At 55.1% G+C, this 16,368-nt stretch overlaps 7 protein-coding genes across 7 annotated transcripts; 2 read left to right on the top strand and 5 right to left on the bottom strand.

The window, feature by feature from the left end:
* Positions 1–225: 225 nt before the first annotated feature.
* Positions 226–1,998, bottom strand: N7474_007638 (UV-endonuclease UVE-1; the record flags this gene model as incomplete). Its single annotated transcript, XM_057199048.1, has 1 exon — positions 226–1,998. One exon carries the CDS (start codon positions 1,996–1,998, stop codon positions 226–228), a length of 1,773 nt encoding a protein of 590 aa, XP_057049749.1.
* Positions 1,999–3,191: 1,193 nt separating this feature from the next.
* Positions 3,192–5,210, top strand: N7474_007637 (putative extracellular protein; the record flags this gene model as incomplete). The annotated part of the gene is made up of 1 exon (XM_057199047.1): positions 3,192–5,210. The coding sequence occupies one exon, from the start codon at positions 3,192–3,194 to the stop codon at positions 5,208–5,210; it is 2,019 nt and encodes a 672-aa protein (XP_057049748.1).
* A 681-nt stretch (positions 5,211–5,891) lies between these two features.
* Positions 5,892–6,693, bottom strand: N7474_007636 (uncharacterized protein; the record flags this gene model as incomplete). The annotated part of the gene is made up of 2 exons (XM_057199046.1): positions 5,892–6,189; positions 6,251–6,693. 2 exons carry the CDS (start codon positions 6,691–6,693, stop codon positions 5,892–5,894), a joined length of 741 nt encoding a protein of 246 aa, XP_057049747.1.
* A 698-nt stretch (positions 6,694–7,391) lies between these two features.
* Positions 7,392–7,897, bottom strand: N7474_007635 (CENP-S family protein; the record flags this gene model as incomplete). The annotated part of the gene is made up of 4 exons (XM_057199045.1): positions 7,392–7,509; positions 7,578–7,611; positions 7,690–7,813; positions 7,865–7,897. The coding sequence occupies 4 exons, from the start codon at positions 7,895–7,897 to the stop codon at positions 7,392–7,394; spliced, it is 309 nt and encodes a 102-aa protein (XP_057049746.1).
* Positions 7,898–8,234: 337 nt separating this feature from the next.
* Positions 8,235–8,828, top strand: N7474_007634 (uncharacterized protein; the record flags this gene model as incomplete). Its single annotated transcript, XM_057199044.1, has 1 exon — positions 8,235–8,828. One exon carries the CDS (start codon positions 8,235–8,237, stop codon positions 8,826–8,828), a length of 594 nt encoding a protein of 197 aa, XP_057049745.1.
* A 203-nt stretch (positions 8,829–9,031) lies between these two features.
* Positions 9,032–12,739, bottom strand: N7474_007633 (DDB1/RSE1 family protein; the record flags this gene model as incomplete). The annotated part of the gene is made up of 5 exons (XM_057199043.1): positions 9,032–9,355; positions 9,413–9,862; positions 9,925–11,831; positions 11,884–12,572; positions 12,645–12,739. 5 exons carry the CDS (start codon positions 12,737–12,739, stop codon positions 9,032–9,034), a joined length of 3,465 nt encoding a protein of 1,154 aa, XP_057049744.1.
* Positions 12,740–13,258: 519 nt separating this feature from the next.
* cprA (NADPH--hemoprotein reductase cprA) lies at positions 13,259–15,395 on the bottom strand (the record flags this gene model as incomplete). Its single annotated transcript, XM_057199042.1, has 2 exons — positions 13,259–13,555; positions 13,605–15,395. 2 exons carry the CDS (start codon positions 15,393–15,395, stop codon positions 13,259–13,261), a joined length of 2,088 nt encoding a protein of 695 aa, XP_057049743.1.
* Between the last annotated feature and the right edge of the window lie 973 nt (positions 15,396–16,368).

Here is a 16,368-nt window from a genome sequence, read left to right as displayed (position 1 = left end):
ACACTTGTTATAGCTATTAGCGGACAGTACTCGCGAGCGCTGTATTAGTGATGTTCGCTATCCAGGAAGGACCTGGCTAGTCCGGTTTAGGGAATAATGATGCCTTGGTTTTGTGACTGCCAGTCTCTAGTATCGGAATTCACCATTGATTAGATGTATGTCTCTTGGATTTCACTTGAATATAGGATATATAATACAAAGGGATATGTACAGTTGCCCCATTAATTATGCGCTGTCTTCGGTGTAATTCACCTTCTTCGCTCGACTACTTCGCCGAGAGACAGACACCGGGACCCCGTCGTCCACTGCAGACAGCTCCTCAGACTCTGGAGTCGACTCCACAGCCTCGGCAGCCTTGCGTTTCTGGCGTGCGGGTTTGGTCGATGCCGGCGTACGTTGAGCTCCCCGAGCTGACTTCTTGATCGGTGTTTCCGCTTCACCGTTCTCGGCGCCCGGATCCGCCTTCACTCTCTTGGATGCGCTCTTCTTTGCTGGGCTTCGAGTCGTCTTGGCCCGAATGACCTTCTTCACTGGACGGAGCCATGCTTCCATGCCTCGTGGCCAATACACCCTTCTCTCAGGGCCGCCCATGCCAACCTCTTCGTCGGAAATGGTAGGAGGCGGTGGAACGGAACCCTCCAGGTCGACAAAGCCGCCGTTCTTCTTGGACTTTCTTGGTGGCTTGAATGCTTTGTTCTCATCCGTGCGCGTATTCGGGATCATGTCATTGAAGAGCTCGTATCCCGGAAGCTTGAAGGTCCTCATTAACTCGAACACGGCCTGCTCCTTGTCCTTGGCTTCAATCATCAGGTCCATGGTGGGATTGCACGGAGGTAAGGTAGCCACGCGATCGCTGTGCTTGCGGCGCTGGCGGTTCGTGATGGCGGAGGGGGTGGGTTCGGAGTAATGCATTTTCTGTGTGATGTTTTTGCGCGACCAGGTCGCGGCAATGCGGTCGTAGAGACCGATGATGTCTTGAGTGCCCTCACGCAGCTCATTCGCATCGAAGATGATGTTGTGATGATGGTAGTCGAGGACGAGAGGAATATTCAGTTCTTCGCAGATGGGTAAGAGGTCGTGAACAGACCAGCTGACGTCGTCGTTTTCCAAGACCAGCCGGTTCTTGACGTCCTGTGACAAAGCCGCATAGTTCTCTCTAAATCGATCCAGAGTCGCTTCTTTATCGCCAAACACTCCACCCATGTGAAGAATCATGACCGCATCGCGATCTTGCTGTGGCGGTAGCTTGAGAAGCTGTAACATCTCCGAGTGATATTCGAGATCCCGATAAGAGCTCTCGACCACTTCTCTCTTAGGAGACCCCAGCTGGGTAAATTGGCCTGGATGAACTGACACTCGATGGCCGAGTTCTGCAACAACCAGGCCGGCCTGTTCCAACACCTCGGAGGCAAACGGGGCCAACTTGTAGCCGTATTCTTTATGGCTAGCGAAGGGAAACATCTCGCTGCTCAATCGCATAAACTTAATACCGTACTTGTCATTCCAGCGCAGAATTTTGACAAGGTCGCGCGCATTCGCCAGCCCTAACGCTTCGACGAAGGCCTGGCCGCGTGCGACATCAGGTGTTTGGTCCCGGTCCGGACGGTTTTTGGTCGGATGGGCAGGCTGATCAGGGTCGAGGAGCGGATGTCTGTTCTCCAATATGGATGCGATTCGACACGTTCTCGAACAAAAAACCGGAGGAGTCGAGTAGCGGAGGTAGGTATTCAAACAGGCCTGTAGTGTGTCAGCAGCTGTGCCCAACGGTCTTAGCGTGGTGCAACTCACATATCCCAATCTGCCTTTCCACGGCAGAGGGAGATAGTTACTATGCACCGGCGGTGGCCTCCCCAGCGCCTCCTTGAGCTCCTCCGGGTCGACGGGAACGTCCTCATCAGACTCCGGGTCCAAAGAAGCCGCCGCCCGACCAGCAGGCGTTGTCGCGTCTCCATTGAGGATGTCAACCGGCTCCACATCCAGTTCCGGTTTAATGGCCATGGTTATGCCTGTCGCATTCAATGTAGGTTGGCCAAGGTGGGAGGAGTATGCGCGACGAGATCCTGCAGAGAGAGTAGAGAAATGTGCCGCGAGACAGTCTCCGAATAAATGCGAAGGCTGTACTGGGTGAGCGGCATGCTGGCGAGGAAAAATCAGGGCAGGCGATCTGGTGTTTGCCACGGCAATCGATCGATCGGGGAACCTTAGTGATGACTGGATGTGGCGACCCCGCGGGCCAGAACCCGGACTAGAGACACCGGCATGCTGGACAGACAGAGCACGAAGCAATCTCTGGGGGTGGGGGAAAGGCCGACACATACAGCGGGGAAGAGGGTCAGTCGTGGCTTATCGGGCGCATTGAGGGAATGAGATGGGGAGAGAAAGTGACGTTGGCGAGTCGAGGGGAAACGCGCTAGCACTGGACGCGTTAAGCACCGTGCCCTAACTACTCCAGGACTTGAGAACTAGTCACCTCAAGAATACAGTCCACAACTCGATCCAGATAGTTTCCAGGCCAGTCATCCGAGGACTGCAAGTCCGCTCTACATACTAGAGTGTGTCTGGCTAGGCATGCAGGGAGGCACACGGGTAATAAATGCGAACATCAAGGGATTCGGTCCCTACCACTCGCCTCGGTTTTGTTCCTACGTATTGACATCACCGAATTCTTCGGTCTGTTTTTTGGGCGGTGAAGAAATTAAGTTGGAATGAAGGCTGAGTCTTGGAGATGCAGAGGGCTGGAGAAATATAGTCTGTTCGATGGATAGTTCTCGCTGAGGAAAAGACAAAAAGGCTGGGACTGAAATGTCCTAGACATTGCAGATGACAACTAAAGTTTCTTTTCGAGAGCAACTATGGTCAAACATAAGACCAGCCTGGCGAGAGCATCTCCCGGAACGACCCATCTGGTGGCCAGCATTCTTCACGTTGCGATGCTTGTTTTGCGCCTACCGTCGCTGGCTGGCGGCATTTGCCATTCATTCCCACGGCAGGGAAGAATGCGCTTGACACCAGGTATTTATACTGTCACTGACCTACAGGCACAAGCTCACTTGCTTAGTATCTTTATTCTCTGATCCTGGCCTGCGGAGAGTCTTTTCGTGGATCTTTGGTGAGTGGACGGCCGTGGTTTCTTCTTTAGGACTGGGCCACTGACCATCAACAGAAAGTCTCAATTGCCCTCTCAATCAAACATGAAGGGCTTTCTCCTGCTGTCCGGCCTGCTGGCCACGACGGCCTCGGCGCACATGCAAATGAAGCAGCCGTACCCAATCCGCAGTCCCTTGAATAAGAACGCCACGGGCAAGATCGACTATTCCTACACCAACTCGCTGTTGCCATCGGGCCAGGACTACCCGTGCAAGGGCTATCAGAACGACCCCTTTGTGTCGGAGGCGAACTACACCCCCGGCCAGTCGTACGAGATGGAGCTCGAGGGAGAAGCCACACACGGGGGCGGCTCGTGCCAGCTGGCCCTGACCTACGACAAAGGCAAGACCTTCAAGGTTATCGAGTCTATGCTCGGCGAATGCCCAATCCCTAAGAAGTACAAGTTCACCGTGCCCTCTGACGCACCCTCTGGTGAAGCCCTCCTGGCGTGGACCTGGTTCAACAAGATCGGCAACCGGGAGATGTACATGAACTGTGCCATGGTCACCATTGGCGGCGACTCGAGCCGTAAGATGGGCAACTCGGCTGATATGGAGAAAAGGGAGAGCATTGACATGCCCTCCATGACCCCTGAGGAGAAGGATCCTGAGGCCGAGAGTGATGACGACCATTCCAGCACTACGCAAGTCTCATCCAGCAAGGAAAGCACCTCCAAGACTACCGACACTACTACTACTACCACTTCGTCCAAGGAGAAGCCCACCAGCAGCAAGTCCACATCTAAGAAGGCGACAGACAAGCCTACTGAGACCTCCACGACTACTGAGAAGTCCACGTCCACCAAGGAGCCCGAGGACAAGCCCACCGAGACATCCACCAGCAAGTCCACGTCTAAGAAGGCTACAGACAAGCCTACTGAGACCTCCACGACTACTGAGAAGTCCACGTCCACCAAGCAGCCCGAGGACAAGCCCACCGAGACATCCACCAGCAAGTCCACGTCTAAGAAGGCTACAGACAAGCCTACTGAGACCTCCACGACTACTGAGAAGTCCACGTCCACCAAGCAGCCCGAGGACAAGCCCACCGAGACATCCACCAGCAAATCCACATCTAAGAAGGCTACAGACAAGCCTACTGAGACCCCCACGACTACTGAGAAGCCCACGTCCACCAAGCCCAAGGACAAGCCCACCGAGACGCCCAACACCAAGCAAGCCACCGCCTTCAAGAACCTGCCCGAGCTCTTCGTCGCCAACGTCAACCAGACGGGCCAATGCGTGACCATTGAAGGCGAGACTGTCGATTTCCCTGAGCCCGGCGACAACGTGATGGGCAAGTCTGAAGGCAAGGGCTTCAAGTGCTCTGGCAACGCGCCGTTCTTGGGAGCGGAAGCGCCTAGCTCGTCCAGTGATGACTCTGGAAATGGCAAGGACAGTTCCTCCAAGGATAAGGATGATGCTTCCAAGGGCAAGGACGACTCCAAGGATAGCTCCAGCTCCTCCAAGGATAGCTCCTCCAAGGACAGCTCCTCCAAGGACAGCTCCTCCAAGGACAGCTCCTCCAAGGACAGCTCCTCCAAGGACAGCTCCTCCAAGGACAGCTCCTCCAAGGACAGCTCCTCCAAGGACAGCTCCTCCAAGGACAGCTCCTCCAAGGACAAGGGCGATGATTCAAAGAGCAAGGACGACTCCAAGGATAGCGACAGCTCCTCCAAGGACAGCTCCTCCAAGAACAAGGGCGATGATTCAAAGAGCAAGGACGACTCCAAAGACAGCGACAGTTCCTCCAAGGCCGACTCTTCCAAGAACAAGGAAGAGACCCGCTTTGCCCCGAGTCTCACCATGACCAAGGTCGCGAAGATTGCTAAGACCCGGAGCACTCCCAAATCTGACCCGCGCATGATGGGCACCGAGGCTGCCAGCGGCGAGTTCCACGAATACGTCGGCAACTGGTACTGCTATGATGGCGAGTTCATCTGCTCTCCCGATGGTCTGTCCTGGGCTCAGTGCGACCATGGCTACCCCGTCTACATGGGCCCCGTTGCTCGTGGTACCCTCTGCCGAGGGGGCCGGATGGTTGACGCTGGCGATTGGAACTGAGTTTCTTTTTCCTTTCTTTCTTCCTTTCCGTCCATTTGTTTGCAGATTATTCTTTCAGCGGGGAAACTTAGGGTATATTGACTGGGCTCTGCTTCCCGACTGGGTCGGCTAAGCATCCCTACGAGAAGGATTCTTTTTTTATAGTTTGTTACTGGCGCTGGACCCGGCGCTGGATGTTTGTCTCCCTATCTGATTGATCGACTAGCGATGATCATGTTGAATTCCATGTCTGATGTTTCGTGTCTTTTTTTCTCTGTCTTCTACTGGATTGCTTCAAAGTCTGGTTCGAGTGGCGGTGCTTAATTGCTTGACGCATGCGGAAATCTTGATCTGTAGCTGTACCTTTGCAATGCCAGGAACCAAACTTTACCACGCGGAGAAAACAGTTTTGAGTACTTCCTGTTCATTTTTTCGTATGTTTCAGCAGTGCATTCATTGATTAGTATTATAAACTAAGACGAGGTCCAACCAAGCCATCTGATACAGGGCTTTCCTAATATACATGAACGTCCTCCAATTTAGACAGAATGTAGAAAACGCATGGTATCTCATTTCCAGGCAACGAAATTCATATCATCATCGGCTCGCAGTCTCCAAACAGCAACTCCAAAGCTACTTATTGCAGCACGCATGTCCACGCTGCTCGCTTTCCGTTCCCCTTTGGTTTTCTTATCTTCCAAATTAATAGGTGCCGGTGTAGGCCGAGTTGCCATAGCTATTGGTATTCTTGTTGCGGCCAAACGAGCCAAAGAAAGACTTCTCGTTCGTGGCAGTGGCACCGTTCTCCACCTCATTAGGCGTCGGGTGGCCGGGCAGAGCATCAGGTGCCGGCCCGTCGAGGTTCTTCTTCTTGCGACCGAAGAAGCCCCTTCGTGAGCCGGAGGTGTAGCCGTTGGCGGGCGAGGGGCCGAAGCGCTTCTCACGCTTGTGGTGACGGGCCAGCAGGACCTGGAAGAGGATGGAGATCAAGAAGAGGAAGCTACATCGGAATGATTGATTAGCCATGAACCAGACGTAAGTTTTGAGGGTCCTGTACTCACATTCCAATCACTGCCACCGCAAACGCCACTTTCTCCAGCTTGCACGCCATGCCATAGGTGAGCGCGGTGGGGGATTTCGAGCCAGCATCGCCCGTGCCCACGGGGGTGGTGACTTTGCCGCTGCAGCTCTGGGTGCCGCGGCGAGTCAACACGGCGATGGCGATCATCGCACCGGTGAAACAGACATCCAGCACGACGCCCAAGAAGGCAAAGAAGGACACGCCGCCCAAGCAGCAGACGAAGAGCACGCCCAGCAGGCCATACAGCGTGGCGGCACCGGACATGCCCTCCACGGCCTTCATCCATGTTGCGATGGTCTGATCATTCCTCGAGAGGGTGGCCAGGTAGTAGGAAAAGATGCCGAGGATGACGGCGCCGTCCAGGAACTGCAGGACGCGAATCGCCATGCCGCAGATGCGGAGAAGCAGTCCACCCACTCCCATGATGAGCTGTTGTTGGACTTGTCGTGGTCGGGATAAAGTTACAAAAGTAGGTTGGGGTTGAGTGGCCTGAAAGTCTTCAGGGAAGAAGGTGTTATAAGGAAGGAAAACCCAGGCAACCGAATTCGGGGGCGAGTGATTCTTCTCTTCCCAGCTGGGACCACAAATAATTGGGACCCTCCGACGCAATTCCGTAGATCAGTGGATGGCCTCGGCGGATCCGCGCACGCTCAGTGGCTGGCCGGGCGTGCGCCACAGGGACGCTGATGTCAAGCTGGAACCGGTGGTGGGGCAGCCGCAGCAGTAGGGCAGGGATTGGCTTGCCACTCCGGATCCATTGGCACAGCATGAGAACAGCCACATTATGTCAGACATCACATGCTACAAGAAGACCTAATGGGGAAATCATGCCATCATAACTATTTTTATGTTTCTGCTGCGCATCCCAGAAGCACCGAGTTAGATCGTGCCACAGGTTCACGGCCCTCTGACCTCCACGAGGATCTCTTGCACCCGGATACATCAAGGATCCAGGAATCGCCGATCGCGGTTGTTGACTGTGGTTTTGTCCAAGACCTGACTCGCACGGGAAAGTTATGGTTGAGATCAGCGACCATAGAGTGAGATGATGGTCGTGAGCAATGTATCTGGATAGATGTTCAACTCGCATCCAGCAGCCCGGGTAGCCGATTCAAGAAGCTTCATTGAGCCTCATTGCGCTGCTGTTCGACAAAGGCACGCAGAATCGAATCCAGCCCGTCGTTGCGGCGAGCAAGCAGCATCACGTCGGAAACATTGACAGTAGACCGTCCGGCATGCCTAATCGAATCCCGATCACGGTCAGTCGACCCGTAGATAACACAAACAAGGTGCATAGGGATGCTTACTTGGCGAAGGACTCGAGATCCTGGCTGACCGTTTCTGGTAATCGACCAGTGTCAGAGGACGGAGGATAAACACGGCATGATAATCAACCCATGCGAAAAGACGATCACATACCTATCTGGGCCCAGACCATTTCGGTCAAGGCACCGATGAACTGGGGGGTTGCATTCGCGCCCAGCTTGATGGTTTCCTCATCCACGATCTTGCCGATGGACAGCCAGAGGGCGGATTTGAGACGCTGGGACTGCATTAGCTGGATGTACCGATGACCAATAAATCATTGACCGACCTCCTCGAGCTGAGCCTTCTCGTCCGGCTCCATGCTGAGGACAGGCAGTGAGGAATTCCCACTCTGTTGTGGAGGGGATGATGAGGCGCGTCCTTCCATACACCGCGTCATCGGAGAAACCAATGGTCCGGATTCATAAAAAAGGACCGGAAGATCGGGTGGACGAACGAACAACGACGTGTCTGTGCCTCTCCAATTGCTTCTCCCTCTTGTTTCCTTGTTCTCTTCTCTCCCACCTGACCCAGGTTCGGTGTTCCTCAGAGCTCTCCTGCTCTTGCCCCCCAATCTCCCGCCTTCCGCCACGACCCGCTCCTTGTCCCTCCATCCACCTCAAAAAAAAAGAGCCTTTCCTCAAAAACCACCACACAACATGGCCACCCCCGAATCAACCCGCAACTTCGGCGACGTCGCCGCAGATGCCCTCAACGACTTCACCACCCAAATCTTCGGCGGCCTAGACACCGTGGTCCGGCGCTTCTGCCGCAACTTCTACAGCACCTTCATCAACGTGAGCGCCTACCGCTGGACGCGGATCGCGCTGATCGTGATCGGATACCTCCTCATCCGGCCGTACATCGAGAAGCTGTTCAAATGGAGCCACGATCGCTCTAAGCGGAAGGAGAAGGAGAAGAAGGAGAAGGAAAGGGAGAAGCAGAAGGCTAGTGGGAAGAAAGCGAAGATGTCGGCCAACACGCTGAGGGGTGGACGAGGAGGTGCTGAGAGTGGGAAGGTGCTTGGGGAGGTGGAGAATACGGAGGATGAACTCGGATCGGAGGATGAGGAGGGTGAGAATATGGCTAATGCGTCTGGTGTGCCGGAGTGGAATAAGATGGCGCGCAAGCGGCAGAAGAAGTATCTCAAGAATCTTGAGAAGCAGGCGTATGCTAGTGCGGAGAGCTTGACGGATGATCAGGTGCTGGAGCTGTTGGATTGGAGTGAGGAGGATGATGCGAAGAAGGCATGATGGGTGAGGGAGGGAGGTGGCTACTTGGGGAAGACTTTCACTGCTTGTATTTGTATCCTACCGAGCTCCATTTAATCAGGACATGTCCACGGCGCGGGATGAGACTCGATCAATCATGACATTCGCGAGTGTAACAAGACTATTGAACAGATCCATATCGTGTCGTAATCCATCTAGTAACAAACAATGCATTGCCCAATCCATCAGTGCAGCCGCCGCAAAGCCTCAATCATCTTCTTCACTTCCTCCACATCCAGCGTACCAAGGTCACCAGCATCAGAGCCCACCTCGGCCAGGATCTCCTCCTGCTCAACGGAGTCGCAGTTCAGGAACTGCTCGATGAGCTCGCCGTCCACGAAACGGTACGGTTTGTCGGAGGAGCGCACTTCGTTGTGGAAAGCCCGGAACTTCTCAAACGGCAGATCGCCCAGCGAGTCGACGTGGCGGGCCATCACGTCTTGCAGGGACATGAGGAAGTTTTGGTGGTTGGAGTCGATGAGAGCGAATAGATGGATGGATCCCTCGACCTGTCTTCCAGTCAGTAACTCGAACCCCCAAAAAAAAAAGATCAAAAAAGAGCATACCGTTGCAACAAACGCCCGAGGTGTCACCACCACATTCTCCAGCTTGGGGATATTCACCGGCCGGATCCGATTGACCATCTCGCCCAGCGAGATTTCACTGGTGGGCCTCAGGCGACGCTGGTCTATTGTCAGGACTTCGTCCTCATCCCGCGACAGCACAATGAGATTGCCCTGTGCATCACTCTCCAGCAAAGTGCCCTTCTCCACAAAGGCGATGGCTGTGGACCATACGGTCTGGTAGTGGCGAGCTGTCTCCGTCAACGTATCTCCTGCGACTCCTGTCTCGTCTATTTTATGCTGGAGGACCGTAGCGCTCTTCATGAGATCGGCAACGGCGATCTGCTCGCCCGAAACTGTGATATCCATCGGCGCAGTCGACGTGCGGTAAGAAGCTTGCTTCTCGAGTTTCATTTCGTCAAAGTTGTTGCTGATGACCTTGTACACAACCACCTGATATCTTTGTAAATAAAATATGTCGGCACCAAGATTGGGGGGTCAACATAATCACTTACGGTCTTGACGAGCGCCGCAACGAGCCGGTCACCCATCATGGCCAGTGCCCGACATGCACCCTTGACCGGTAGCTCGGCGACCTTGGTGAGCTTGCGCCCGTGGTCGACTTCGAGCACCAAAATCCGTCCGCGAATAGAATCCCCGGTCTCATCGGACAGATAGGCCGTGCCGACGATGAACCGGTCCCTAACCATGTCTCGACCGTTCTCGTCTTTGCCGGCTGGGAACTCGGCTCGGATGACACTCTCCACCAGCTCCTCGGGCTCCAACTCAATTGCATCCAACCGCCGGAACAGGATTTCGTCTGCCAGCACAAAGTGGCTCTTGACAATCTCCATTCCGTCTTCGAGCTTGCGGTCAATCGTACCTATTCCGAATGCCTTCTCGGATGGGGAATAGGCCACTCGGCGCACCGTCGCTTCCATTGGCAGAGTCTGGATCTGTGTGGTGCGCTCCTTATCCACCAGGGCAATCTTCAGCTCATTCGCCGTGGCGACGGCGACGGACTCCGGGTATGCCTCTGCATTCAAGTGGCAGATCCGGGACGCACCTTCAGAGTTCACTGCGGAGTAGATGATGCGCCCATCAGAGCCGTAGATGAGACTGGGGTTCTCGCAGGTTGCAAATACGTTGTAGAGCCCGTCGCCTCGCGGGAGTTTCTTGAAGGTTGGCTGTTCAGAACCAAGAATTAGCTTATTCATGCCGGTCAGTGAAAAGTCCCGCGGGTTTAAAGTGAAGGTGACGACGCTGCCATCCGCCATGGAAATGAACAGCGTCGGGGGGCTGTTCGCCAGCACGTCCGCCACCAGGACAGAGCGCGGAAACGCTTCGCCAGCAGGGCCCACGGACTGGGTTTGCAGCTCCGCTAGATCTTGAATGGCCAGAACAGACACTTGAGCCGACTGCGGGAATCCAGCGATACACACTCCTGCCGGGGTGGATGGCACTGTGACGCCCGAAACCTGGCGGTCTGCACCCATATCTTTCTTGGTGATGAGCTGGCCGTTACTCCGGATATCAAACGATGCCAGGATCTGGCCACTGATAACAACGACCAGATGGTCATCGTTCGCTGAAGCAGCCGTGAGCGCCTTCTGAACAGGGGGCGTCCATTGGAAATTGATCATGCCACTCTCGATATCGGCCACGATCACCTGTCGTTCGGTGACTTGCAGAATCCGTCCGCCGGGCAGATTAGCGGCAAGGAGGGTGTTTTCTTCGAAGATCAGGCCCAAAAACTCGTTCAACTCCTCCACCTCGCCGTCAGCGCTGAAGTGAAACACTCGCGTCTCGTCCACAAATGTCACCAGCAAAGTATCCATGAGGTCGCCCTTACTTTGCGTCTGGAGGCCGAAGAGGTCGGTGATGTGATCCATTTCGCCCAAAACACCCAGCTCTTCCATACCAACACCACTCCGCATGCTTCGCAAGGTGCCATCGTCAAAGGCCCCGGAACCGGCTACGATCCGCGCCTGTCCCGACGAAAACTCATGGGTCTGGCTCTCGCTCGTCCGGTTGCCAAGGTCCATGACCGTGAAGTCCAAGATTGGCGCAATGTTAGACAAGGTCTGGATGACTGTGAACGAGCCGTTTTCGATCCGGAGGACTTGGGTGTCGCCTTGGTGCGATCCCACGAAAAGAATACCTCCGCCGAGATAGACAAGCACCGACGCGCGAGATGTGCGACCAAGATAGTCGAGTTTCCAGTCTTCAACGTTGCCCTGGGCATTGAGAACGAACATCAGAAAGAACAATCTGCCGTAGTCATCGGCCAGCAGCCACCGCTGGCTGTCCACCTTTTCCCATGCCACGAAGATAGTCGCTTCCTCAAGCGACCGGGAGATCATGTCGTTTTTGTTGTCATCGATATACTTGATTGACGTCTCGCCAAGAACAATGAGGCCACCTAGAACCAAGTCAGTGTATGCTTCCTAGGATGTTACAAGTAAGAAACAAACCAAGCGGTGCGGGGATTGGGATCAGATGCGACGACCCAAAGTCAAGCTCATATGCAAACACACCCCCATCTAACTTCTTATCTGTGACCTCCTTGAACGTCGCCTCCGCGAGGTTACTCTTCGTAGCCGGACTGTACTCCAACTCTCGGATCCTTAAGCGCACCTTGCGCTGGTTATCCTCGTAGAGCAGCGCCAGAAACGGCGGGTTCGCCGATTCCGAATGAAGGAAAGCGGACGAGCGCACCTTCAGCTCGTCGATGCGCGACGTAGTCGGCTCGCCCAGTTCCCCGATCTGAGGAGCATCAGGACCCGGGGCGGCGTGCGTCTGTCCGCGTCTCCTAGCTGGTAGCTGCACAATCGGCACGACTACTACCACACCTTCGTATATCTCTAGGGTCATGAATCGTCCGCTCGGGTCGATGAGACACCGCGCTGCGGATTGCGATTCTCGGGACGACGGCTCCGTAATGTCCACATAGCTCCGTGCTGTTCGGATCCGGTTCGTCTGGCTATCCCACGCAAGCGTAAAGTAATTGTACTGGTCCGTACCGACGAAGAGGTGGTCGGTGGTTGAGTTCGCCGGTGCCGGTAGGCGAGCCAACATGGTCACGCGCGCATAGATGGTATGCGAGGCTGCGAGGACCAGGCCATCGGGGGTGAGGTTGTAGAATTCGAGTCGGTTTGCTTTCCTGTAAGCCGGTCAGCTCATATGCCCGTGGTCGACTTAATTGTTGTCTCCAAGAGGGGCAGGGAAACCGCACGCAGCCACCAAGCAGTCCTCCTCGGGCTGCACGAAGTTAAGCTTCACGGCATGGCGAATACTGCTCGCCCGATGGATGGGCACGACATAAGCCATGGTGTTTGTATCTCAGCGTCGCGCAACAGTCGAGCTCGAGCTTGGACGTGCACCACTGCGGGGAATGGCCGACCGCAGCGAGGCCGGATAAGAGAACTTCGGTTCCGCCGGGATTCAACAAAAGATCCGAGAACAAGAAATGGGAAATTGATTTTGTATAATCAAGTGACAGAATGATCGCCCAAGGGAAAAGGAAAGGGTGTGAGTGGGAGGTGGACGGTGAAGGAGAAAGCGCAGGAGGTGCGTTTGTAGGCCGGGATGACGCGCCTAAGTCCGGGTTGCCCTTACTGCCTATTGATCAATTCCTACAGTAGACCACATCCATAGTTATGGAACATTAAATTGCTCTCTTTTTAAATCACAAGTCTACAGGCTCATCCAGCCATCCCGAGTTCCCCAATCGAACCTGAAAATGCGAAACATACAGGGGGAAAAAAAGGCTATTCAACACAAAAACAGATGAGTATATAATGCTCGGTCATCTAGACATGAGACAAGGGGGAGAAAGAAAAACGATAATCATGACCACACGTCTTCCTGGTAGCTGCCGCTACTGCGCATGTGCTTGACCATCTCCTCGCCCTTCTCGGCTGGCATGCCGCGCTGCTCGGCGATGATGTGGCCCAGCACCGTGTTGACCTCTCGGGCCATGTTGGCGGCGTCACCGCAGACGTAGAAATTGGCCTTTTGCTTCAGCAGGTCGCTGACCAGTGAGGCGTTCTCCTTCAGGCGGTGCTGAACGTATACCTTATGGGAAGATTCGCGGGAGAAGGCCGTAATGACCTTGAGCGAGTCACCCAGTTGCTCCTGGTATGCCTGAAAGAATGGTTAACATCGTCATTAAGAACCCTAAGAAAAGACTTACCTGGAACTCATCTTGGTAGAGGAAATCCTCGTTGCTCTTGCGGCATCCAAAGAACAGGACCGTGGTGCCAACCTTCTCGCCCTTGGCGGCCAGCGCAGCACGTTCCTGGATGAATCCGCGGAAGGGGGCCACACCTGTACCCGGGCCAACCATGATGATCGGTTTGGACGGATCCGAGGGCAGCTTGAAGTTGGAGTGACGGACGTGGACGGGCACATGGATGCCATCGTACTTGTTGCGGGGGCCGGTGATCTGATAAGTGAGGCCGTGTGGATCAGGGGCAGGGTCGCCGTTCTGCTTCTGCTTAAGCGCCAATAGGTAGTTGGTGGTCACACCCTTGACCAAGTGCGAGGCACCTGGTAGACGAACAGACTCGACCACAGCCGTGATGCTGATCTTGTCCTTCTGCACCAGAGAGGACGACGAGATGGAGTAGTACCGCGGCTGGAGCTTGTTGAGACCCTCGATGAGCAGTGAGAATGGCACAGCGGTGAAGGTCTTGGAGGTGATGCTCTGCAGCGCCTGGGCGATGTTGAAACACTGGCTCGAGATCTTCTCGTGGAAGTAGTCCTTGTCGCTACCCAGGCGGACAATCTCAGCCTTCGCCTGCTCATCCGGAGCGAAGGCGGCCAGGGTGGCGACGAACTGACGGGACACGGGGGCGCAGACTTCCATGTAGTAGCGGACAGCGGCATCGTACGTGGTCGGAGTAGGGATGGGGACCTTGGCCGTGACATCAATGCCCTTGATGCTGATCACCGAGTGGCGCTTCTCCTCCAGGCCAAACACCTGCAGGAACCGGTCAACCTCGGCGCCGGCGTTGGTGGGCCAGACGGCAACGTGGTCACCAGTCTGGTAGCTGAGGTTGCTGCCGGCGACGCTGATTTCCATGTGCAGACAGTTGCGGTCTTTAACCGCAAAGAGCTCACGGGATTCAACGATCGGGGCAATGTACGGGTTGTGCGCGGAGAAGGGGCCCTTGGCGCGGCCCTCGCGGTGCGCTGCCGTCGGCTCACCCAGGTACACGGTCTCGTCCTCGGGCGTCTTCTCATCGTCCTCGGTAATGGAGAACACCGGCTCGTAGACGGCCTCGCGCTCCTGCAGATCCATGGCTTCGGACAGGGCAGCCCACATGGGCTCCTTCCAAGCCAGGAAATCTTCCTCCATGGTGCCCGCGCCGTCATCGCCCTCGCCCGCAGTACCGATGCGCGTCGCACCCAGCTTGGTCAGCGCCGCATCGACCTGGCGGACCATGGCGTTGTAGTGCTCGTAAGTGTTGTTGCCCAGACCGAAAGTGACATACTTGAGCGACGACAGAGGCTTGTCATCGGCGGTGGCGCCGCTCTCAAACGCGACATCGTCACCCGTGAAGAATTGGTAAAACTCCACGGCGTTATCGGTGGGCTCGCCCTCTCCGTAGGTAGCCAGCACGAAGAATGCGATCTTGTCCTCGGGGAATTTGTCCAGGGTCTCATAGTCATAATCCTCAATATCGGCCACGATGGTCTTCAGGCCAAAGCGCTGGGAGCCCTCCTTGGCCAGTCGCGAGGCGTAGTCCTCGGCGGTACCCGTCTGCGATCCATAGAAAATGACACAATTCTTGCCCGTCTCGTTCATCTTTTCCACGATGTCGCGAGTCTTGCCGGCCTTGGCGGCCCCGTTCATGGCGGCGCCAGCCGAGGCATAGGGGTCCTTGGGGACTGCCCAGTAGGTGCCCTTGGTGAAGTAGGCGACGCTACCGACCAGCAGGGCGACCAGGACCACCAGGTCGAGGGTGTCGAGTTGGGCCATGGCGCGGTTGGTGTTGAGTGTGCGGACTCACGGGGGGCCTTGGGGGTTTTTCGGGGGGGTTCGGGGTGGCAGAGGTGGAGAATTTCAAGCCACGTGCGAGAGGGAGAGGAAGACCCGAAAGAGGCTCGGAGGGAAGAGAGAGGAGGAGGAAAGAAAAAAGAAAGAAAGAAAGAAAAGAGGAAAGAAGGAGAATCTCCCACAAAATAATAGAATCCCCGAGAGGAAAGAGAGGGCGAAGGAAGGACGGAGGAAAGAAAGGCAAAGTGGTCTGATCGCGAGTGGAGCTGGTCACGTTCCGGACTATGTTAGATTTAGGTATGGTAGGAGAAAGTGGTGGAAATAAAAATCTGGAGAAGATCAAGGCTCCTATATAAAGTGTGGAGAAGCCGAGTGGCAGGGAACGGAATGCGATCTCGGTTTGGTGTTTGTGAAGTATCTCCCGTGCTGTCCTGCCGTGGTGCGTGTGGTTGCCGAGTGCCGCCTTGACGGGGCGAGGGTTCCGTGGCCACGGGCGGATTCCGCGGGATAATTGATTTTGGGTCTGGAGAAATTATCTGTATGGTCGGTCTAATCTTTTACTGATTATGTACACTCCCTCTCTCTATATATACTCTACCGGATTGTCGCATGGTCCGAAAGCCGCCGCTCGCGCCGACAAACCGCCTAGGCAGTCTCCCTGCTCCACGGGTTCATGGTTGGGGGTTTCATGTGATAAGAGTTCAATTGGACCACTGTGCATTATTGGTTTTATGTAACTACCGAAAAAGTCAAATATTCCACCTAGGCATCTGGACCCCAGACACAGACTAGGATGGATCTATCGAACGTGTCGGTATACTTGCACTGTGTTCTCCAATATATATATCGCGTTCTCTACCACCACTGCCAAGCCTAGGTTCGCCACCCCAACTTCCTTTTGAGTGAAGAGTAGATTGTACCTGCATAGACTAGAGCTAAAATAGTTGAGCATAAG

Source organism: Penicillium riverlandense (genome assembly GCF_028828495.1).
Source record: "Penicillium riverlandense strain IBT 135883 chromosome Unknown utg000007l_segment0_segment0, whole genome shotgun sequence".
NCBI lineage: Eukaryota > Fungi > Ascomycota > Eurotiomycetes > Eurotiales > Aspergillaceae > Penicillium > Penicillium riverlandense.
This window is presented reverse-complemented; position numbering and strand designations above follow the sequence as displayed.